Source organism: Mirounga angustirostris, unplaced genomic scaffold, assembly GCF_029215605.1.
Source record: "Mirounga angustirostris isolate CCGP_5_RB_7025 unplaced genomic scaffold, mMirAng1.0.hap1 SCAF_6, whole genome shotgun sequence".
Taxonomy (NCBI): Eukaryota; Metazoa; Chordata; class Mammalia; order Carnivora; family Phocidae; genus Mirounga; species Mirounga angustirostris.
Genome location: NW_026991714.1, coordinates 44369316 through 44393505, shown reverse-complemented (window position 1 = coordinate 44393505; position 24190 = coordinate 44369316). Strand labels below are relative to the sequence as shown.

The 24190-nt window shown below is 43.5% G+C and overlaps 1 protein-coding gene across 2 annotated transcripts in view; it reads left to right on the top strand.

Annotated features, from left to right (window-relative positions):
• Positions 1 to 763: 763 nt before the first annotated feature.
• COLGALT2 (collagen beta(1-O)galactosyltransferase 2) overlaps positions 764 to 24190 on the top strand; it is a 105263-nt gene continuing 81836 nt past the window's right edge. The window contains exon 1 of one of the 2 annotated variants that reach the window (XM_064594222.1): positions 764 to 1338. In XM_064594222.1, coding sequence (XP_064450292.1) covers positions 1076 to 1338 — 263 coding nt within the window. In that variant the 5' untranslated portion in view covers positions 764 to 1075. The remainder of the gene's footprint in view (positions 1339 to 24190) is intronic. The other variant, XM_045877307.3, reaches the window with a different exon arrangement.

The following is a 24190-nucleotide window of genomic DNA, read 5'->3' as shown; positions in this document are numbered from 1 at the left end:
CTTGTCTTTTATGCCATCCTGTCAGGAAGCTCAGGACCTTAGCGGGGAAAGGGAGAGGAGTAAGGCTTCAGAACAATGTCCCATCAGGGGCTTCCCTTAATTGCAAGGGTTCAGTCTATCTTTCAAATTCTCCAAGTCTCGGGGCACCTGGGTGGCTCAGTCGTTAAGCGTCTGCCTTCAGCTCAGGTCATGATCCCAGGGTCCTGGGATTGAGTCCCACATCAGGCTCCCTGCTCAGCGGGGAGCCTGCTTCCTCCTCTCCCACTCCCCCTGCTTGTGTTCCCTCTCTCGCTGTGTCTTTCTCTGTCAAATAAATAAATAAATAATCTTAAAAAAAAAAAAAATTCTCCAAGTCTCCAAGCTTGGTGTAATGAGTTCTACTCAGTCAAGGATGAACTTCAAGAGAAACTGAGTGTATAGGGAAATGCACACTCTGCCATTGTGGAAGTTTTAAAAAAAATGTTTACCGTGGTAATGGATAGCTGGGTGACTTTCCATTTTAGAACTCTACCCGTCTAGTCAATAGGTGCATTATGCAAAACTGGATACATTGCATCACTGTGAAGGACTTTAGACTGCGGTTTGCAAAAGCAGAATAAATTTTCTCGGAGTTGCACCGTTATGTACACACACACACACACACTCACACACTCACACGCCCATTGGCAGCGACGGCCACACCTCACGGCTCCGGGGGAAGCCACAGACCTCAGCTGTACGAGCTGAGCCTGGACTAGAGGAACTTTCCGCGGGACTCGGGACGGACAGCCCCCCGCCCCCCCGCCAACACACACACACACACACACACACGCGCGCGCGCGCGGCTGTCCGCGAGCCGGAGCCCCAGGCAAGCTCGGCGGCGGCAGGTCCTCGGTGCGCCCCCGCGTCAGGGCCTGGGCAGTGCGGCGGCGGCGGCGGCGGCGGCGGCGGCGGCGGGAGGCTCCCGGGCTGCAGGGCCCGGTGCCAGTGTGCGCGCGCCTGCCGGCCGGGGCACCCGCGTCCCCCGTGCGGCCCTCGCAGCCCGCCTCCGCGCCCTCGGGCCGCCAGTCTCCCGCCGCGCGCCGCGGCCGCGAACATGGCTGCGCGCCGCGCCGCCACCCTCGCCTGCTCGCTGCTGCTCCTGTCTGCCGCTCTGCTCCGCCGCGGCTGCCGGGCGCGCTTTGGAGCGGAGCCCGACTTGGAGCAGGACGAAGAGGAGCCGGAGGTCTTCCCCGAGTCGCCGGTGCAGAGACCCACGGTGCTAGTGGCCATCCTCGCCCGCAACGCTGCGCACGCGCTGCCTCACTTCCTCGGCTGCCTGGAGCGGCTGGACTACCCCAAGAGCAGGATGGCCATCTGGTGAGCGCGCGAAGCTGCGGCCGCCGGGCCCCCGAGCGTGGGGCACGCGCCGAGCGCGGTGCGCACACCCCCGGCAGCCCGCGCCGCTCCGGGGCGGATGAGATCCGGAGGTGGTGTTGGGGAAGGACGCGTGGGGCTGGGTGCGCCTGGGGTGCCAGTGGGGACGGCCAGCCCGCCCCGAGCTCCGGGGTGTGCGTGGGGGTGTGGATCGGGGTGGCCTCGTCCCTTTCCCCGACAGAGGCTTGTGGGCACCCCGCAAGAGGTCTAGCGGCGTCCCCTTCCAACTCGCGAGGTTTCCTTTTTCCCGCCTCGTACCCTAGTCCTGGGGAGAGGGAATGGGGTGCCCATCGCCGCCTAGGCGTCCAGACGCGGCGGGAAGACTCACTGTGGCTGGCAGGGGGGCTCCGGAGTAGCTAGGTGGAGGACAGTGAGCCGCCCTGGCTTCCCGGTGTCCGGCCCCTGCTCTTTCACCTCAGAGGCTAGAACAGTGGCTCCTGGTTCTCCCGGGGACGGTGGGGTGGGGGCCGGGGGTGGAGAGGGGATATGGACTCAGAGTTCGAGGTTAGGTCGGGCCCACGGTGTCTTCCCAACCGCGCCGCCACGCTGGGCCCTGTCGTCTCCGCCTGCTCCGGGCTGTCCGCGCCTGTGCATCCTCCTGGGGCTCGTTCCTCGCCGCAGCTGCGAACCACGCGGGGTGCCCTGGGGGTACTGTGTCCTGGGCACGGAGCTGCCTTGGAGAAGGCAGACGGTTTTGTGGCCCCGGGATAGAGCCCTGCGCCTGGTACTGTGTTCGTTGCGGGGAGGGCTAGGACATCAGTGCGAATGGCTGCCCGCACCAACTTTTAGAACTCGGTCTAGTCTCGCACCTTTTAGAAACGCGGGCATCAGAGGGCGAGACGTTGGTAGTCAGGGGAGCCCGGCTAAAAGGCCTGCGGAGGAGGAGGAGGTGGACGCTGGCCTCGGGAGACAGGCAGCCGGGAACGTGCACAAGAGGACTCTGGTCCTCCGAGGAAGACAGAGCCCAGGTCAGTCCGGAGCAGTTTCTATCTTGCGTTGATAAGGGGAGCCATCCTCAGACAAGACACATCCTTAAAGCTGCGGCTGGGCAGAAAGAGAGAAGGGAGGATAAAGCAGTAGCTGGAATTGGCAGCCTGACGGTACCTGGTGGGAGAGGTGCGGAGGTGAGAAAGCAAACATGAGATACAGTGCAGTGCTGTGCTATACACTGCTTTACTATTACCCTGTTATACGTGACGGCTGCCACGGAGAAGGGCACGGTGTGTGGAAAGGGAGAACGGGTGCAGCCAGGTTTTAAACCAGAAGGAAGAAGGATTTTTTTTAACCACTTCGATACCAAAGAAAATTTCGCGAATGTCAGTTCTTAGATGCTTTCTTCAAGAGAGATGTTTTACAATATGGTCTTGGTCTTTATGCACTGGTTTGGTTTTAAAGAACATTGTTTGGTTTTAAGTTACTATAGGAAGTTAGTGAAGGCTGAAGCAGGTTAGGAGGGGCACAGTTTTTGCTACCTGATGTACAGACATTCCTCTCTTCTAGCATGGGGTGAATTTTTAAAAGGGATATGAGGATCCCTATTTTACAAATGAAGCAACTGCGACTTCCATCAGTTCAATAACTCCCTTAAAGTCACAGAATTAATAAATGGTAAAACTGGAATTGGAACTCAAGTTTGTCCCTAAAGTCTACCCTACAAAAATAGTGGTGGCAACATGATATAAACAAAATTTATATAAACCTATAGGCTACAAATTAGGAGGCAAGTGGTTTGTCACTAGCTTGATATGTGGCTTTGGGCCAGTTGCTTGGGGTCCAGAGACATCAGTTTCCTCATCAGTAAAATGAAGGAATTGGAAGAAATGATTTCCAAAATTCTTTCCAGGTCTTAAATTCCGTGGATTCTGTGATATCAGAATCAAGCAGCAATGATAGTGCATCCTAAGTCCTCTGGATGTTCCATATTTTGTGGATGTTGATGTTCTTTTCAGATGGCTAGTATTCCAATGCTTCATTGAGTTTTGGGATCTATTTTCCCTTAACCTTGTTAATAGTCCATGTAACTGTACCTTGTCCCTTATGGCCAGTGTTGCAAAGTTAAGGAAAAAACCCAAGGTTTGAATAGGCCTTGGGCAACCACTGCATTAGCCACTAAAGACTCTTCTTTGAATTCTGGTTTAGAAACCTTATATCATTTATTAGGTAATAATAAAAAGGGCAGTTTAAAAATGGTCCTCTACAGCTCTCAAAGTACTTTCATTAACTATGTCATCTCATTTGATCCTTACTACCATTCTGTAAAGAAATAAACTTATCTCCATTTTATAGAAGAAGACATTGTATCTAAAGTAACTGACTTAAGGGTGCCTGGGTGGCTCAGTTGTTAAGTGTCTGCCTTTGGCTCAGGTCATGATCCCAGGGTCCTGGGATCGAATCCTGCATTGGGCTCCCTGCTCAGCAGGAAGCCTGCTTCTCCTGCTCCCATTCCCCCTGCTTGCGTTCCCTCTCCCGCTGTCTCTCTCTGTCAAATAAATAAATAAAATCTTTAAAAAAAATAAAGTAACTGACTTAAGATTACACTTATGTATCAATTTCACAAATACTTAATAATAAGAGCCCACAGTTATTCTAAGCTCTTTACATTCACTATCAGGTATGTATTGTGATCATACCCTTTTACAGATGAGAAAACCGAGGCACAGAGAGGTTCTGCAAGCACACACTCCTAATAACCAGCTTTTGTGAGATCGAGGCACTATGCCAGGTTCCAGCTGAAAAAAAGTTGAGTAAGGTGTGGCTTTTCACAGACAAATATGGCTCCTTTTACTGGGCAGTGTAAGGTGATCTGAATGGCATGCATAGGGTTTAGGGGAGTGACAAAGGACTTCTAGATCAGATTGTGTGGTCTTGAAAGCCTTCTTGAGGAGAGTTGACACTTAGTGGAACCCAGTTTTGCAAGACAAATAGGAATCCACTAAAACCTTGGAAGTAAGGAGGGTTCCAGGAAGAGGGAACAGTGAGGGGGGAAAAAAAGACACTGGGACATTAACCAGTTTCCTGTCAGGGCAATAAAGCAGGTGGCAGGTTTATTGAGTGCAAATCTCCAAGCTCATTGCATTGTACCACCGAAGCTGCTAACTTTGAGACTGACACTAGGCGAGTATTTGGCTGTGAAGGTTATGGGATATTACCCTCCAGGAGGAAGCGGTAACTCAATTAGAATGCTACAGCTTTGAGGAGCTTCTGCCAGTTACTTCCTTTTAGTCTTGCAGTTTAAAGCTCTATTCAACATTCTGAGATGCCAAACTGACTCGTATCCACTCTGCAAACCCGGCATACACTAATGTCAAAGATGGTCAATGTCAAAAATGGCGTTAGCTACCCAGAGCTTTTCACAAAGAACCAGGTGGCATATAGAGTCTGGGTTGCTAGCTTCCATTTAATCTTATCTCCCGAGCTCTGTGCACACCCAACTTTCTCATTCATCTCCTTACCTCTATCACTGGCTAGAGGAACATCTGATAAGACTTCTTTCCTGTATGAGTGAGAGGTGTGGTTCATAGAACACATTCAGACTTCCTGTTGCTGTAATTTTTTTTGCCCATTGAAAGTTCTGGACCATATTTGCAGTCAGTACCAATAAATTGTCCCCAAAACTTTGACTGTCAGAGACTGAGTACAGTTATCTCAGTTAGCATTAAGTTTACTTGGATTGGATTGAATTAAGGAAAGTTTATGTTTTAGAGATACTTTGTACCAGGCAAAGAGAAAACCTGTCACATTTACCTGTCTGATCTCAAAACCCCCATCAAGCAAATTGTTTTCCTTCAAATATAATAACGGTGATAAGGAACTAGTGTTCCTTGTGTTCTAATTAAAACCTGCACTGAGTTGATGGGAATTACTGCTGTGCCGAGATGAAGAGAACCGTTTGGCATGTGGCGTGTGGCATATGCGCTGCAGTGGGTGCACTTTACTTCAATGGAGCCATGAACGGTGGCCTTAGCGACGGAGGGAAGGCTGACCTCACCCCCCTTCCCAAACCTATGATTAAGGGGAGGAGTGCCAAGTTGCCATGATAATGAAAAATGGAGCAGGACACAAGGAAAAACATTTGACCCAAAAGACGCATTCAGTTTGTCTCGTGGAGGCTGTGGGAAGACAGTGGGGACTCAGAGTCTGTACCATCATAAGGCAGTAACTGCCATGTAATTATACAACGATTTTGACATTACATTTGGTAGAGGTTTGAAAAGTACTACACTGGGAACCACTGTATGGCTTTCTAAATCAGGAGATGGTTTTCTGTTGACATCGACATTAACATTGGTGGGCTTCTGCTTGTTCTGGGGTGTCGATCCCCACATTTTGCACACTACTTCATTGCTGCAGTGTTTGGGGGATTACCTTGGATTATTCTCACTTCTTGATGCTCAACCAGTCGCATTTTGGTAATGTTTACCTAGACACACTAATGTAAGTGTGTTTATAAAATGTTTCAAACTACTGCTGATAGTTTTCAGCACCAGCAAGAACAATGTTACATTTTATCATTACAGTCTTGACATTCAATGCTTATGTTATCCCTATGGGTGGAAGTTTCAGCTCCTCGGTGAAAAACTAGATGATACTTTGGTCCCTTTCTCCCCATTAGTCTGTTTTCTTCACTTTTCCACCTTCTTTTTCCCAGCCTGGTGGTTTAGGATACTGAGGAGGGGCGTATCCAAGCTTATAGTCAGGTATGCTAGGGTTTGAATCTTCTGTGTGATTGTGGGCACATCAGTGAACCTCTCACCAAGCCTAGCTTCTTCATCTGGAAATAACCAATGATAACACCTTCCTCCAAGATTTTTTTTTAACAAGTTTTTTTTTTTAATACATATATTTTAAAGATTTTATTTATTTATTTGACAGAGAGATAGAGAGAGAGCACAAGTAGGCAGAGCTGCAGGCTGAAGGAGAAGAAGAAGCAGGCTCTCCGCTGAGCAGGGAGCCCGATGCGGGGCTCGATCCCAGGACCCCGGGATCATGACCCGAGCCGAAGGCAGCTGCTTAACCGACTGAGCCACCCAGGTGCCCCTTTAACAAGTTTTTAAACAAGTGAAATAATGTATGGACTATGTCTTTCATGTAAATGTTAACAAATAGACAATAGTTGCTCTTTCCTATCCATCTTTTCCTTTTGACCCAACCCCTTCACCTTTCTCTTTCCAAATGAAGATTTTCAAAACAATATATTCACAAGGCGCTCTCTCTTCTTTCCAACAAAACAAATTATTAGCAGAATGAAAACTAACATTCATTTACTAGTGAAAACTAAACACTTTGATAAGATAACTAATTTAACCCTGACAACAACCCTGGGCAAGAGATGCTATGACTCTCCTCACTTTACACAGAAGGCAAGTGAGGCGCAAGGAATTTCAATAACTTGCCTGAGGTCACAAGGCTAGTGCATGGTGGAGCAAGGATGTGACCCAAGCAGTTAATGTCCCATACTGAGTACAGATGGCCTGTTTAAGATCAAGAAAGGACCAATTAGTTCTAGTTTTTGCTTCTGTCAGTTGACCCAACTTAGGAAGATAAGAGTGCCAGTGTTTCTTCCAAACAAGAATGGCCCCTTCTGCTTGAATGACACAAGGGACTCAGTGGTTCCCTTCCGCTGTCTTGATAATTTCATCACTTAGCTTAGCCACTTTCTAGTTACCGAACTCAGCTTTATGTTGGTGGATTTCATAGGTACAGAGTGAGACTAAATATGCGAATTGTACATAAATATGCAGATCACTTGCTATGATCACAGCTACATAGCAAAAGAAAGAAATTTATCAAGTGTTGTTGGTAGCAAATGAATAAGGCAGCACTATTCATAGGCACGGTGGCTGCAGCATCTTGGGTTCGTACTGGTAAAACAGTTTCAGTTTTTCAGCCTTTTTAATTAGTGGTCTTAGACTTAGTTGACCTTTAAACTCAACCTTCTTCCAAATGGTTGGAGAAAACTATCAGTCATCTCCCCACCCTCCAATTTCAAAACATGATTGGGCCTCAGAATTATGTATTTCCTTTGGGTAAAAACTGAAATGACCGACAAAAGGATGCCTAAATTCCCCTGGTTCTATTTTATTAATTGATGTCCACGGATGGGGAAACCAAAACATAGGGCAATTAAAGGATTTTCCCCTAGCATATTATACAGTGAATAAGTCGTGGGATGAGATAACAGATTTCTAGATTTTAAACCCAGTGTGGCTGTTTAATGTTGATTATTTTTTTTTAGATTTTATTTATTTATTTATTTATTTATTTATTTATTTATTTATTTAGCACAAGTCGGGGGAGTGGCAGAGGGAGAGGAAAGAGAATTTCAAGGAGACTCCACGTTGAGCATGGAGCCCGACGCAGGACTCAATCTCACGACCCTGAGATCATGACCTGAGCCGAAATCAAGAGTTGGGTGCTTAACCGACTGAGCCACACAGGGTCCCCTTGATTACTTTATAACAAATAAAACTCATGGCTTAAAGGCACATGCCAGTTATTCTAAGCAGGATTTGGTTTTTACAGGTTTGTCTTCAGCGGCTTTCTCCAGGTGATTCTACCACTGAGCTTCTTTGTGGCTCCAGGTACATAAGCAGGCTTCTTGTGGCCCTCTCCCTTGACTGTCTCTGGTGGTCGTAGGAATGAACAATGGAAGCTTTGTAACCAGGGAGGCTGCTGGTTGTGCCCGGGCCCTTTTTCCAACACTTAAGTGTACACATGGATCATATCACTCTGGGGCACTGTCTTCGAGTCTTCAGCACAGTATAGTAGAACCATTATAAGGCTTACATAGGGACAATAGTAGGACTATTCTAAGGCTTGTTTCTGCACATTTCTTTAAATAATGTAACAATAGAGTATACAGTTGAGATAATGTCTGAAAAAAATTGATTAGGGGCGCCTGGGTGGTGCAGTCAGCTAAGTATCTGACTCTTGGATTTGGCTCAGGTCATGATCTCAGGGTCATGGGATCGAGCCCTGAGTGGGGTTCTGTGATCAACGTGGAGTCTGCTTAAGACTCTCTTTCTCCCTCTCCCTCAGCCCCTCCCTCCTCAAATAAATAATCTTTAAAAAAATTGATTAGCCTATAATATCGTTGTTTGTCCTATTCCCCAGTTACCAAATGCTGAAGACGGTTCACTGTATGTGTTTAAATCATAGCTATTATTCATCAGGAATTACAACATGTGTCTATTGTATATGTCTTGACTTATTATTCTCAAAGCAGTGACTTGTTCATTTAACTACACTTACATTGTGAACATATCAAAAATTGCTGATTTAAAAAATTCTGAAATCCCTTAGGGGCCTTGTAGATTTATTTAATAGTGATTTAATTATTTTAAGAACTTTCCTGATTTTTTTCTCTTTTCAACTGAAATAATAATATCCTCCTATAATAAAGATTCAAACAGGATGACTAGAAACATGATAAAAAGTAAATTTCCCATCTACTCTATGCCACCTGCCAGAGACAACCAATGTTAACAGTTTCTCGTACATTCTTCTAGAAACTTTCTGTGCATATATTCTTTTAATGTCAACCCAAATAGGAGTGTTTTATATATCCTGTTCTGCATAAGCTTTAGAATCTCTGTTTCTAATCCCAGCTTTTTAAAACTCTGCCAGCCCACCTATACTCATGCCCTGGGTGGCTCAGTAAAAGCCAGTTTAACACAACACCCGTTTCAGGTAGTTACTCTGAACACTTCCTTAATTACACTCATCCTGTTCTCTTGTCCTTGTGTCTCTGGCCCCTAGAAAATCTGGCCCTAAGCCCATTTAAAAACAAAACAACACTTTTTTTTTTTTTTTTTTTGAGACAGAGAGAATGAGAGAGACAGAGAGCACATGAGAGGGGGGAGGGTCAGAGGCAGAAGCAGGCTCCCTGCCGAGCAGGGAGCCCGATGCGGGACTCGATCCCGGGACTCCAGGATCCTGACCTGAGCCGAAGGCAGTCGCTTAACCAACTGAGCCACCCAGGCGCCCCAAAACAACACTTTTTAAATGAAGTATATTATGCATCCCAAAAGTGCTTATATCATAAATGTGTAACTGGATAACTTTTTACAAACTGAACAAAACTGTGTAACCAGCAGCTGCCTCGCCAGGCCTGAATTTGTACACAACAGTGATTGTTGGGGCCGCCTAGCCACTGTCCCTTGGCCTTTGTCCAGCAGTCATATCCCCATCAGGCCCATCCTCTGTGCAGTTATGATTACCCCCCACTGTCTGGCTCTTTGACGTGGCTTGCCTGGCCCTTGTAGAAATTTGGGTGGTGACCCTTGCTCAGATGCTTCAGGAGCCCTAAGACTTGAGCTTTCTAGAACGAGCAGGCTTGGCAAGCTGCCAGTGAATGACCCAGTGGTAAAAGATCATATTACTTTCCCCTCAGCTCCCCATTCCGCTGGTGGAAAAGCTGTGTGTTAATGTTCATAAAAGTAAAAAAGAATCCTATTATAGGTAATAATTGAAAAGCCACGCAGAATATAAATAGAGTGGCTGTAATTAATTCACTGGAACATGCTGCCGTTCAGATCCTTGAAAATGCAGCGTTTGTGGTTGGTGGCATTAGCCAAGTCTCTTGCATGAATTAAACCTTAGATCTGTCTGGAGGGCATTTCTTTTCCTCTCTAGGAGCACCATACAGTAATCTTTTCAGACTTAGATTTCCAATAATAACTTCATGACATCCTGCCAGGGCTGAACTTAGGACTTCGTAACACATCTCATTTAACTGAAGCAACAATTGTTATTATTTTAGTTGTTTGTCAAATTCATCAAGCTGAGGACTGTCCCTGACTTGTTGGTTTAGCCGGTGGGATTTCTTCCTCTGCAAACATAATAAAAAGTAACCCCTTCCACCCCTCAGCATTTCTGATTAATGTTTCAAGACCCATTAGAAGATGTGCATTTTGGAAATACAAATAATAATGTAAGTAATGATCCTGGACTGCATATGCCCCAAGAATATGGCAGAGGGCCGAGTGTGGGGTTGGGTCTGCTGTTAAAGCATTCTCATGAGTAACTGCTTTAAGTGATAAATTGGCTGCATTGGAAGAATTCTTTACCCTCTAGGTTGAAGTACTTAAATGTCTATTGAAGGACTTGTCAGGCTTGTCAGTGGCAACTTTCACCACTTTGGCTGTTGCTGTGGTCCCAATGTTTGTGCCCCTCCCCCCTGTCCTGGCTCAAAATTCATGTGTTGAAATCCTAACCCCCAAAGATGATGGTATTAGGAAGTGGGGCCTTTGGGAGGTGCATAAGTCATATGGGTGGAGCTCTCATGAATGGGATTAGTGCCCTTGGAACAAGAGGCTCCAGAGAGATTCCTTACCCTTCTACCATGTGAGGACACAGAGAGAAGACTGCATCCTGAAAGAGGGTCTTCACCAGAACCTGACCATGCTGGTATCCTCATCTTGGACTTGTAGCTCCCAGAGCAGTGAAAAACCTATTGTTTATAAGCCACCCAGTCTGTGGTATGTTCTTATAGCAGCTTAAGTCTGTTAGAACAGACAAAGACAGCAGTCAAGCCCAAGAAAACCAAGACAGGTAGCTAAAAGTGCCTACATTTTAGACAACAGGGAAGTAGCACTCTTTTTTTCCATTCCCCATTCTTTCTCAAAGAGTGATCGTGTATATTTTGGAGGTGGGGAGGGGAGTGGGCTATAGCAAGCTTTCTATTCTCGTAGGACTAGAGATGATTCTGAGAAAGGGGATATAATGAAGGTACATTGATTGGCATTTTCCCTAAAAAGTCATGTTAAGTGAGAAACTGCTGCTTTTCAGGGTCTCGGGAAAGGCAAAATTTTCTGGAAACTAAGACTGGAACTTAAATTCCTGGGATATCTGTGAGAAATGTGGACTTCTGGGGCTGTGGCTTTCCCAACACTGAGTCCCTTGCTAGACCACTGGACTGCTTTTTAGTTTCTTGGTTTCCAGCCAGCCCCATAATCTGTTCAAGCTCCACACACCACAGTGACTATGGTTGAGACCCGCCAAGATAGTGGAAAGTTACTGCCAAGTGGAATCAGGATTTTTCATGTCATCATCACACCATTGAACAGTAAGCTTAATGCAGCCCGCACATTACAGCATTCCCTCAGCTGGAAGCATGGGGTAAGCGGTGGGAGGGGGGGGTGCGGGGGCTGGGAGAGCATTCAGACAGTCAGACCGTGTCTGGGGTTTCAGATGGATTCCATGGAGTTGCCATGGAAGGCTTGAGACAGCCAGCATACTAAAATATTTTAGAAAATTATAAATCTTTCTGCCTTTTCTCAGTCTTCCTAGACTTTAAGATGAATTGGGCACATTGATTTCCATCCTAGAAATTCTTCTTTATTGAGATAAACTATGAATTTTTAAAGCAATGGACTAAAAAATATTATGCACATTCTTTTATTTATTTGGCCATCACCGATTGTCTATGTGGTTGAATCCAGGTGATCGTGTTGAAATTAGTAGTTGAGGTGGCCTAAAAGTGACTCACCCCCATTGGTCAAGTTCATTGGCCATGAGTGGACATGGCCCTCATCACTGTTCTGTGGACCTTTTGGTTTAAGGCTGCTGGGCTTCAACTAGTGGTTCCTAAATACTAGTTCAGGGCCACAACACCTAGGACATTTATTGGTTACATGGACTTCTGGGCTCCTTTTCAACCACATTCAATCAGATGGCCTGTGGGAATAGCCTGGGAATTTGTATCTTAAACATGTATATAAATGATTTGGATACACCTGTGGGTTTAGGAATTACAAGAGCTGACCTCCCAGAAAACCCTGGGAGGAGTGGGGGACCCTCAGGAAAGGACTGAAGACTGTGTATCCATCTAAGGTACAGGCCATCGGATTTTCAGAACTCGGAAAGTTGACATACTGTGGGCTCTTCAAAACTCGGGATCCAGATGCTTAAGCAATCAAGAAGGCCAAAGGGTTTTCTTATTAAGAGAAGTAGTAAGGTACAGGATTACAAAGGAGAGCATCTGCCAGGTATGCATCCTTTGTGTTTTTTACTGAGTCAAGTGCATGTGTTCTCCCTCCTTCCAACAGTGGCTGTTTTTAAACAAGTTATGTTTTGTTTTGTGCTTTAAAGGTGGTGCCCCATGCTGCCCACTCTATGGAGTGCCTTGCACTGGGGCTCAGTATAAAATGACACTCCTTCAAACCCTTCTCTTTGTTCAGTGTATCTCACATCTTGAGCTCATCAAGCATTTAGTTTCATAGAAGAAAAGACATCTAGTGATGACCATCTCTTAAGAGAGCGGAGGGAAATCAAATCAGTGTGTTTCTTTTAAATAAAAAGTGGTCATTTGAACCACTTCAAAGTGTCCTCATATTCCCGAGGCCTGGTTCCTTTGTTGCTTGTAATTAATTTTCTTACCTTTGATTTTCTCTTTGGTATGTCATGAAAACCTCCTCCCTTCATTTGTGAAAAATATAAACAGTCTATTAAATTAGCCTGCTTCTAGCAGTTGGCAGTTCGGCCTTAATTATATGATAGTATAAAGTCCCTAAGCCCTGGGTCTTCACTACTTATGAAATAAAAATTTAACTGTTTGGGAATTCACACCGTTCTAGTCTGCTGTACAAAGGATTGTTCTGAGTTGGTTGCTGCTACGCCAAGTTATGTTCTAACTTGGTATAGTTGTGTTACTTCAAGTGCACGCACAGGCAGCCTTCTCTGGGATAGATCACAACTCAGTTGCTGAATCTCTTGCTGTTCCACATCCTAATTTTACTGTGTTCTTTTGGTGACAGGTCTGTGAAATATTCCATAGTAAAAGTTCTCAAATTATGCATCCATTTTCTCTTTTAGTCCTTTTTCTTCCCAAGGATGTGAGTTGTGTTCTATCGTTTAGTGCCTCCCACTGAGAAATAACAGTCATCTGGGGAGGAAGGTGTGGCCTGGTGTACCTGGGTGTCTCCGGGACAGTTGCCCCTAGCCAAGAGCAGCTGCATCCATTTTTCCCCACGGTGTGCAAATATCATCCTTTTGTTCTTTGTGTTGTCTCATGAAAGGGCTGGAGGCATTGCCTATGCTGTGTCATTTTGTACAAGCTCTTTATTCTCTCTGGGCCTCAGTTTCCTCTCCTGTAACAAAAGAGGAACATGCTAGAGTTGTGCTTCTCAAATGTGGCTGCTTATTTGAATCATTTGATGAGGTTTGGAAAGACACTGATGCAGGCCCCCTGCCCCCAGACCATTCAAGTCTGAATTTCTGCGGTAGGATCAGGGCAAGTGACATATTTTAAGAACTTCCCAAGGGGCACAACTGTGCTGCCAGGCTTGAGAACTTTGGATGAGATGTTCTCTGGAGTGCCTGCCCGATCTGACAGTAGTATGCCCTTCATGGGGGTGACCATATCCGGAGAACATTCACGAATCGTAACTCTGCACGATTGATGTTTCCGGGACCCTCTGCCTAAGCTCAGATCTTTTTGGAGTGACCTAAAAAGAAAAAATCTACTTCTTCTAAAAAGCTCATTGTATTTCACCCTATTGTATAGTGTGCCCAAAGGTGTTCACTGAGAATGTGGTCTCTGGCAGAAGACAGGTATAGGGATGACCGAATTGTTAAGGGATGGCAACAAGAGGGCTGGCTTTGCGGGGGCACGTACCGGAGCTTCTCACGAAGGGACTGCGTGCACCAGGTGCGGAGACAGCCGCAGCCCAGGGCTTCCTGCCCGTGGTGCACAGATGCTGCCCCGTGGCTAAGGGAGCTACATATATCAAGGCTTCTAAGCGCATCTTGCCAAGCTCCGGCCACTCAGGATTCCTTCCTGCAGTATGTGTTTTGGTGTGTTGCCCGGCCTTGCTTTTAGGCATTCTGTTTCATACTGGTGCAGAGCTTCTAATCATCTCTGGGTATTGAATTTCTGATGCTACTTTTAATGGCTTTGGATCTTTGCTTCTTTTGTTTCTCGATTTGCATAAACAGTGCCGCCTTTGTCCTGTGGTCTTGACTCAGCTTCAAAGCCTCGTCTGGGCATCAAAGACACACTGGATCCTCATTTCTTAGGCATTAGATTGCAGCAGCGCCAGCAGGTGCCTGAAGGTTCAGCCCCACTTCTGGGCCAGTCTTCTGTCTCCCAAAGAAGAATAGATTCTGCCAAGCTGCTTCAGTAATGGTGCTGAATCTTAATAGCTTTTCCTGAGGCCTGTGCCAATCCTGGTGAACTGAAGGAGAAGTGCTGGCATTTGAAGAGGAAAGGATAGTAACTCACCAAGATTGACTGGACTCCCCTTCCCCATGAAAGTCAGATTATTAAGGGTCCCTCCGGGGAGCATGGAAGCCCCAGCTCACTGGTCAGTCTTCGCTGATGTTGGCATGGTAAAGGCCAAACCTTTACTTTCCCGTGCATCTTATCAAAATAAAGACAGTAATTGGACTCTCAGTTATCCGTGATGGGATTATCTATATGTTGGATATACTGAGGCCAGCTTTGGATAGCAGGTCAGTGTGGTACAATCCACCAGCACACCCATGAGCTGCGTCTGTGTCTGTGCCGCCCAAGAGTTCTGTGTTTAGACAACAGAGAGTAATTTGTATCTCAGCTCAGAAAATAAGTTGGAAGGTATTCTGGCTCTTTTGTGCCCTCTGTGCCCTGCTCTGCCATATTTTCAGATTTTCTTGAATTCTTTGTCTTGCGTTGGTCTCTTCATCGATACAATAAGTGCTGGATAGCTTGATCTTGAAAAGCTTTTCTAGCCACAGCATGCTCAGTATTTGTAGTTCTACCACTGACACCACGTAAAATGAAGTAACTTCCTCTGTTGCCGAATTATTGGGGATGCCACTTGGGCCTTCATCTCTTTATTTGTACTTATATTTTACTTATTCAGTAGTTTTGACTTATCCATGTCTCATATCCTTGGTACACAGACTAATGGTTCATCGCTACATGAAATTATAAAATTAAAAAAAAAAATGTTTGCCCTTTGTGATGGCTAATTTTATATGTCAACTTGGCTGGGCCAGGGTGCCCGGATAGGTGGTCAGACGTTATTCTGGATGTTTCCAAGAGGCTGTTTTTAGATGAGATTTATGTTTAAATCAGTGAACTTTGTGTAAAAGTTGCTTTTCAGTTGCCTTCCATAATGTGGGTGGACCTCATCCAATCAGTTGAAGGTATGACTAGAACAAAAGACTGACTACCTCGACCAAGAAGGAATTTTGCTTGCTATTAAACTGACTTTGGACTTGAACTGCAACGTCATCTCCTCCCTGAATCTCCAGCCTGCTGGCCCACCACACGGACTTTGAACTTGCCAATCTCCACAATTGCTGGGAATTGTCAGCCAATTCCTTAAAATCTCTCTCATGAGAGCATTGACTAATATAACCTTTAATTTGAAAGAAAATATCATCTCTTTATGAACAACAGCCAAAATAAAGGCTGTGATGAGAAGGAAAGGAACCCAGAAAATTATGTCAGAAGAGATCGTTCCTAATCTGAAGACTGGGAAAATCAGTGCCGTGGATGCTTGGGGTGGAGTATTTGTGGTACGAGTATCCATATAGCAAATGGTTCATTAAACTTGACTTTCCTCATCCCTGCAAAAACAAGTAAGTGTAAGTCTGCCCTAGAAGGCCCCCTGGGTTTTGGAAAAGGCAAAAATGGGAGTTTGACGTTTGCCGTCATGATGGGAAACAATATATGTTTATTTTTGCAGAAGCTTCTGGCCAGCCTCCGGATCTGTGTGTTTTACTCCATCTGTCATGTGAGGAAAGTAACTTGCATGAACAATTTGGACATTGGGAGAACCTGCCATTGGAGGCCAAGTTTCACCAGGCTCCTGGATTATTGCACGGAAGTGTTAGCTCTTCCCCAGGGAGAGGCTTTACGGCACAGTGGTGTCCTTATATGGTAGAGATGCTGAAGATTGGTCTGAATTGATGCCTTGCGAGGCCAGGAAAATGAGTGCCCAGGGAAAGGCGCCTGTAATGTGAAGCTGGGTGGGGCCGTGTCCTTCCCTGCCATTGCTAGAGTGTAGGGGCCCCAGAATAAGTGAGGGGAGTGGACACAGGGGAGACGGAATCCCTTGTCTCCTGATTTTGAATGTATGTGCTACAGAAAGATAAAACCAAGAAGGCAACAATTTTTTTTTCCCCAAAGAGCCTTCCCATTGGTGATTCTTCGACTTAACAGTCTTGGGGTTCAGTTTCTAAAATCGAACTCTTTTCGGAGCTGTAACCAGCAAATAAAAAAGCAAAGCCTTCCACTGGATCAGAATTATCTTAATAAAGCGCAGCTCTTTGGCTGCCTCTGTCATCTTTCTCTGATTTTGGCTACTAGCTAGCTGCCTTGGTTCCCTACAATCCAGCGCCAGATGTCTTGAGCCTCTGAAGTAGACACATCTCTCCTAGGATGCCTTAGTTAACACTGGGGCTCAGGCCTGGTAGCATAAAATGCCCTAATGAGCTTTTCTTCTGATATAACAGTAAATGTGCTTTTAAGGGACAGAGGGTCAAACAATTTCTGCCCTGAAGTCAGGTGGATTTTGAAGCTTTTCCTCTCCTCTATGTAATAAGGTATCTGAGATTTGGTGGCTTCCACTGATCTGTATATCAGCCGTCAAGTTTTAGAAAGTAAATTGCACTGACATTCTGTAGCTTGAACTAGAAAGCAAATAGTTTCCCTAAAGGGAACACTTGATCTTTTGCATGTCCAAGGAGAAGAAGATAAATAAACCATAGTCTGGGTTTCGCCTTCTGAAACCATTTCTCTGTAGCAGATTTTTGGAGTTCTCATTCTAATTAAACCTCACCGCTTTTACTCCTACTCTTACTCATGTGGTGAATTTCGTTCTATTTTCTCTTTTCCAGTTCTTTCCTTTTTATTTTTTCAAAGAGGCATTTTTCTAGGTAAGTTTTTGTTAATTTATTGATGGATTGCTCTTGTTTATTTATGGATAGAGTTGGCGGTACTAGAAACCCAGGTATCTTATCTGAAATAATTAGGAGAAGCTCTTCTTCATATCACCCTGTAAAAAAATGATTAGGACTTTACAGAATCCAGACAGGTTTATTCTTGTTTTGAGCAACTTTAAAAAAATATTGTTTGCCTTCCTTGGCCTTTGATCCCTGAAAAGACCAAGGTTACACATGGCTACAGTCTATAGTTAATTTCACCCTGGGTGGTAAAATAATACACTATGGTTTCCAGACCCCTGGACAATCAGCTCTTAACCAGTGAGCTCATTTTTGGTAGAAGAATCGTATATGTCATTGTCTCAGAAGAGACATGGGCTGCAGATCCTGTCTGGGGACCCTGCTTCCAAAGATTTGTTTGAACTCTTCCCAGCTTAATTTGAACTTGGCCTTCCTCTTGCTTTTATATTTCAAAGAGTTTGAGTGCTGCACATCCACAACTAAATAGACAGTAAAACAAAAACCCAGTAACCTGTTGTGAAACGAAAAGTGAGAGGGACAACAGTTGTTATTTTATGATTCTTTTCATTTAATTCTGTCACTGAGAAGAAATTCATGTTTTCTTCAGGCTCCATAGAAAAGTAGAAAACTGTGATTGTGTCTTTAAAAGTATTTTTAAAATTGAAGTCTTAAGTGAAAATGAGGTGCATATCCATGAGGTGCATGGATATTTTCTTGCCTTACCTTAAAAGCCTGCTTTTTTTTTTTAAGATTTTATTTTTTTGAGAGAGAGGGTGAGAGAGAGAATGAGCAGGAGTGGGAAGGAGGGGCAGAAGGAGAGAGAGAAGCAGAATCCCTGCTGAGCAGGGAGCCCAACGTGGGACTTGATCCCAGGACCGTGGGATCATGACCTGAGCTGAAGGCAGATGCTTAACCGACTGGGCCACCCAGGCACTCCTAAAGGCCTGGTTTTTTTTTAATAGTAAACTGTAATCAGCAGGATGTTAACCAAGCTCCATGATGGCCCCAAATGATCCTTGCCTCCTGGTGGTCAACCCTTCAGTAGTCTTCTCCCATGCTGAACCATGTGACCAAAAGTATAGATGGCAGTGAGTGTGTGACTTTCAAGGACCAATCATAAAAGTCGTTGCCTTTTCTGCCATGGTCTCATGGATTGCTTGCTCCATGCCATGAGGACTCTGAAGGAGTCCCAAGGAGAAGCCCATGTGAGGAGGAGCTAAGCCAGCACCACCTTGCTGCCATGTGAGTGATCTACCTAGGAAGTGGATCTTCCAGCCCAGTCGGGCTTTCAGATGACATCTAAGTAGGAGCTCCTGAGAGACTCCAAGCAAGAATGTCATAAACTCCTGACCCACACAGTCTAAGAACACAATGAACATCATTGTTGAAAGTGCTGGGTGTGCAGATAGAGACCCTGCTCCTATGGAGCTTGTGTTGTACTGGGGGATGGTGATGATAAACAAGTACATAAAGAAGTAAGATGATTTCAAAAGATAGGTGTTAAGGAGAAAGTAAAACAGGGTAATGGGGTATATGTGAAGACTTGGATAGGAGAGTACTTCATATATAAGGTGGTGAGAAGCGCTTTTGGGGAAGGTGATATTTGAGCTGAGTTCTGAATAATGGGGAGCTACCTTGTCAAGATGGTGGAGAGGAGAGAAAGGGAACAAGTCAGGTTTCTTTCTTTTTTTTAAAGGATTTTATTTATTTGTTGGACAGAGAGAGAGACAGCGAGAGAGGGGACACAAGCAGGGGGAGTGGGAGAGGGAGAAACAGGCTTCCCTAAGAGCAGGGAGCCCGATGTGGGGCTCGATCCCAGGACCCTGGGATCATGACCTGAGCCGAAGGCAGATGGTTAACGACTGAGCCACCCATGTCGCTTTTCTAAGAAAAGATTTCACTTGTTGAAGGAGAGCCAAGAAGGCTGGTATAGCTAGTCTATTTTGGACAGATGTCCGTTTTGCCTTCTGAATGACGCTCCATTCTTCTTTGAGCTTCTTCTTGGGGGAAATATGGTCAGTTTACAATATCATCAACAAACGTAGAACATGTTTTTATTTTAATTCTTATGGATCCATTTAACTACACAGCTGAAGTGCCACTAATTAGTGGAAATGAGTATTATTTGTACTACTAGCCTTTGAGTGTTGTCAAAGGTCTGTAAATTAAAATGTCAGCAAATTCCTTACTTTAGCATCCTCTGCATCCTAATTTCGCAGTGGAATATTCTCAAAAGACTTTTTGTCCCCTCTGTTGTCATCAGTGGAAATGCCATCCACTAACAGGATTCAGAGGGCCAGTACTCATAAAAAATTAAAGTGCTTTACATGAAAATAACAAAATAAAACTAAACAAAACATGCAATTCTTACAATAAATGAGGACATTTTACACAGCCATCCAAAGAGTCTAAAAAACAAGTGAGTGCTGGACATCATCAGATCTGCATTCATCTCTTACAGCATAGGTTCGGGGTGTTGAAAGGACCTGCTAACATTACATCACTGAGTTTTAGGTGAATTATTTGCTGTACTTTGATTTGTTTTCTTTAGGCATGAAGCAAAAATTTGCAAAAATGTAGATCAATGTTCTAGATCTCACTCTCCATCTTTCCACAGAAATCATTTGAACACAGTCCACTTTTGATATCCCTGGTCCCTTAGTTGACATCATAGTACATCTCATCTTCATTAAAAAGAACATTTCTCAGATTGGCTCTGGGCTAAACAAAGCAATTTGTTTTGGGTTTCCTTCAGTTTACACTTAATTTCTGAGTTTCAACTGTGGGATGTTAAGTCCTTAACAACTCTTCGGTCAGTTTCAGTTGTTGGAGGCTTTGACTTCTTTATCTCATAAGTCAGGAATGAGATCACCAAACATAAAGAATGTGAATTAAAAACAATCTGCTTTGGTTGAATATTTATTTTCTTTTTAATCTCCTACTTTGTCAATTAATGTAACCGAAAACTTTGTGAGGCCCAAGTACAAAGGGTACTGATTACTGATTTAAAAAGAAAAGCCCCATAAACCAATATTCAAGTTATGTTTCCTGCATAAATCCATTAGTTCTGTCCTGGGGAAAAGTCTCAATGAGTAATTATTTCAGACCAGTGAGCTCATAGTTGTCTGCTTGGCAACGCTCAGCTCTGGTTTCTTCATGAAAAATAAGATAACTGCCAGGATTTTTTTGTCTCATACCTGAGCCCTCACAAATGCTGCATTTCACCCCTTACAATTTAGATTCTTTAGGTCAGTGACATTTTCTCCACCTTCATATGGTGCAACTGAAAAGCGAGTTGATACTGAGAAGCCACAAATTAGAATAGAGAGAAATGACTCATTTATTTTCAAAGGGAGGGGCATATTCACAGGGACTATAAGAAAGGATCCTAGTCGTTCAAATTCAAGTGTTCACATTCAAGATGTTTCAAAAGCTAATCTCTAATAAAATAATAATTGTAATCTGGTTTGCTTTAAGCAGATGTATGGTTCCACAATGATCTCTATTTTTTAAAAGCTTCCCCTGCTCCCCTACTTTTGGCATTTTTACTGCTTGCAACTGGCAGAAAATATTTCTTTTCTCAATTTATTCTGATTCCTGCTGTCTGGAGCATCTTCCAGAATACTAATTTATGACTTTGAAAGATCACATATTTATTTTTGTAAGGGCCTCCATGTCAAATTTGGCTCTAAAATATCTTAGGTCTTCTCACTTAAATATTTTTGTGTGTGTAATTCCACGTATATTTTAGCAAACATCTACAGTTTTAAGGTACGGCAAAGAATGTGTGTAGTCTGAAAAAGGTTGGTACTATTCCTTGATTTTATTAGCAATAAAAAGATTCCTATGAATGAAATCATTGTTAAGATTTGTTTTCCCTTTTGTTTACTTTGCTTCTGAAGGTATTTTTGAAACCTTGATTTCTGGGAATGGAAACTTTATATGCTTCCTAGGGAAGGCAATGTAACACACCATTTAGAATAATTAATACTAGAAAAGATATATCCTTCTTCCCCTTATAATACAATAGTGGGACAAATCACCCAACCCCCAGGTCAGACGTAGTGAGATGGGAAGGAGGGGTGTTCAGTTTGTATGAGTTAAATCTCTCAAATACGATTTTTTAAAAACTTATTTTTAAGTAATCTCTACCCCCAGCGTGGGGCTCGAACTCACAACCCCGAGATCAAGAATCACAGGCTCCACCAACTGAGTCAGCCAGGCGCTCCTCAACATATTATTTTTAAAAGTAGTTTCATTGTTTCCAGATACACTTGGTAATTTAGGATAATGCTCTTTCTATCCCTGGAGAATCATTTTTAATTAATACATGACAGTTGTGTCTGCTTAATGTCTTTATTGTTGGTATATGAATGATTTTTCTAAAGAGTTGATTATATTCTATAGTACTCTGCACTCTAATACCCTTCACTTAATAATGAGAGCTAATGTTTATTGGATACTTACTGTGTACCAAGTATTACCACAGCACTTTTCATGAATAAATTCATGTAGAGATCACAACAACCGCGTTAGACACCTATTGTTACTTGCAGCCTCATCTGACCAAGGGAAAATAAAGTCCAGACAAATTAAGATTTTTCATCTGATCAATGGCAGAGCCCCGACCTGACCCAGGCCCAGATGCGGGTTGACTGTGGAGCTAATGAAGCTTGAACTCCAGTCCCCCTGCTAGGGGGCCCATTGCAATGTATTCAACAGCTGTTTTGGTAAAACGTGCAAAAGGAAAACAGTTTATCATCAATTGGTTAAGACCAGTCAGCCAGTTTCCCCTCCAACACACTTGCCCTTATTTTGAGTGGCATTGGGTGCTCCTGGGATCTGATTAAGGGGAAGCTGACTTGGGGATACATTTAGTTTGGGGTTAGGGGAATAATGTGGTTCGGAGACACTTCCACATATATATTTTCTTGCCCTTATGGTCTACTTGACACACAGGTGAAGAACCAAAGGCTCTATTGTGCCGCTGGTATCAGAAGGAAGGGAGGTTTGGAGGAGAAACAATGATTGAAACTTGTCTCTAGAAACTACTTCCCATCATCAGACGTGAACACTTCTTAAAGAATGATTTAGTTCTCATTAGCTGCTGGGCAAAACTAGACTTCTCTTCTGTCAGAAACATTTGTGATAATGCAGTGAATAGATTTGAATATAATTGGAAACCTATGGGACACTCCTTTTTTTCTTTTTCACATGAAATAGACTATATCAGAATCGCTGTGTCTGAAGGGCGCAAACCTCTGGTAGTGTGCCTGAGGACACACATGGTTCTGCAGGGCAGCGAGCTCGCATTATGTTCCAGCAGACCTAAGGCATCTGGATCAGACAAAGTCTGGCCATTCCAGTTGAAATGGCACACAAAAATGTCACGCAGGTAGTGAAATGGCTTGAGAGTTTTCTAAACTATTAATAATAAAAAGCAAATTGCAATTTTTTGGTTGAGGAAAAACCAAATTATATTTGTATTCTCTCTATATGAAGAGCTGTAGTAAAATAATTGTGCTATGAAGAGGTATGATTTACATATAGAGAGTGTGTAAACAAAAATCTAAGAAGGTATATTTATAGAAGTATGTCAGGTAGTTAATTAATAAAATATTTTTCTGAATTTTGGACATTCATGGCATTTCTTAGCTCTTGAAAAATTTTCATAAATAGTTAATTATAACTATACCTTAATTGCTAATTATATTTATATAATAATTTAATTTATTTATATTTAATTATATTTTAATAATTATAATTAGTTACAAAATAATTTATTAATTTGTTATAATTATTTGGATTGTTATTTATTTATTTATTTATTTATTTATTTATTTATTTATTATTCTTATGTTAATCCCCATACATTCCATCATTAGTTTTGGATGTAGTGTTCCATGATTCACTGTTTGTGCATAACACCCAGTGCTCCATGCAGAATGTGCCCTCCTCAATACCCATCACCAGGCTAACCCATCCTCCCACCCCCCTCCCCTCTAGAACCTTCAGTTTGTTTTTCAGAGTCCATCGTCTCTCATGGTTCGTCTACCCCTCCGATTTCCCCCCCTTCATTCTTCCCCTCCTGCTACCTTCTTCTTTTTCTTCTTCTTTTTTTTTTCTTAACATGTATTGCATTATTTGTTTCAGAGGTACAGATCTGAGATTCAATAGTCTTGCACAATTCACAGTGCTTACCAGAGCACATACCCTCCCCAGTGTCTATCACCCAGTCACCCCATCCCTCCCACCCCACCCCCCACTCCAGCAACCCTCAGTTTGTTTCCTGCAATTAAGAATTCCTCATATCAGTGAGGTTATATGATACATGTCTTTCTCTGTTTGACTTATTTCGCGCAACATAATACCCTCCAGTTCCATCCACGTCATTGCAAATGGCAAGATCTCATTCCTTTTGATGGCTGCATAATATTCCATTGTATATATATATACCACATCTTCTTTTGGATTGTTATTTTTATTATAAATAAATATTCAATAAAATATTTAATATTCAATATAAATAAATATTACATAAAATTTAATACTTAATTTTACATTTGGAACTTTAGATTCCTTTTTTTTTTAAGTAAATTCTACCCCCAATGTGGCATTCAAACTCACAACCCTCAGATTAAGAGTTGCATGGTATACCGACTGAGCCAGGCAAGCACCCACCCCTATATTTTTTTTCTTAAAATGAGTTCCCCCCAAGTTATATAAGCTTCAGGTCCCACAAAAGTTTGATATAACCCTGTCTAAGTCCTTAGATTTCAAACCCAACTCCTGCCCTCCTGCAGCACCCAGCCACTGGCATGGTACATAGTCCCTTTAAAACCTTGTTTTTTCTTTTGATTGTCTCACAAACCAGCTGTTCTTTCAATTAAAGTTTCATGGTAGT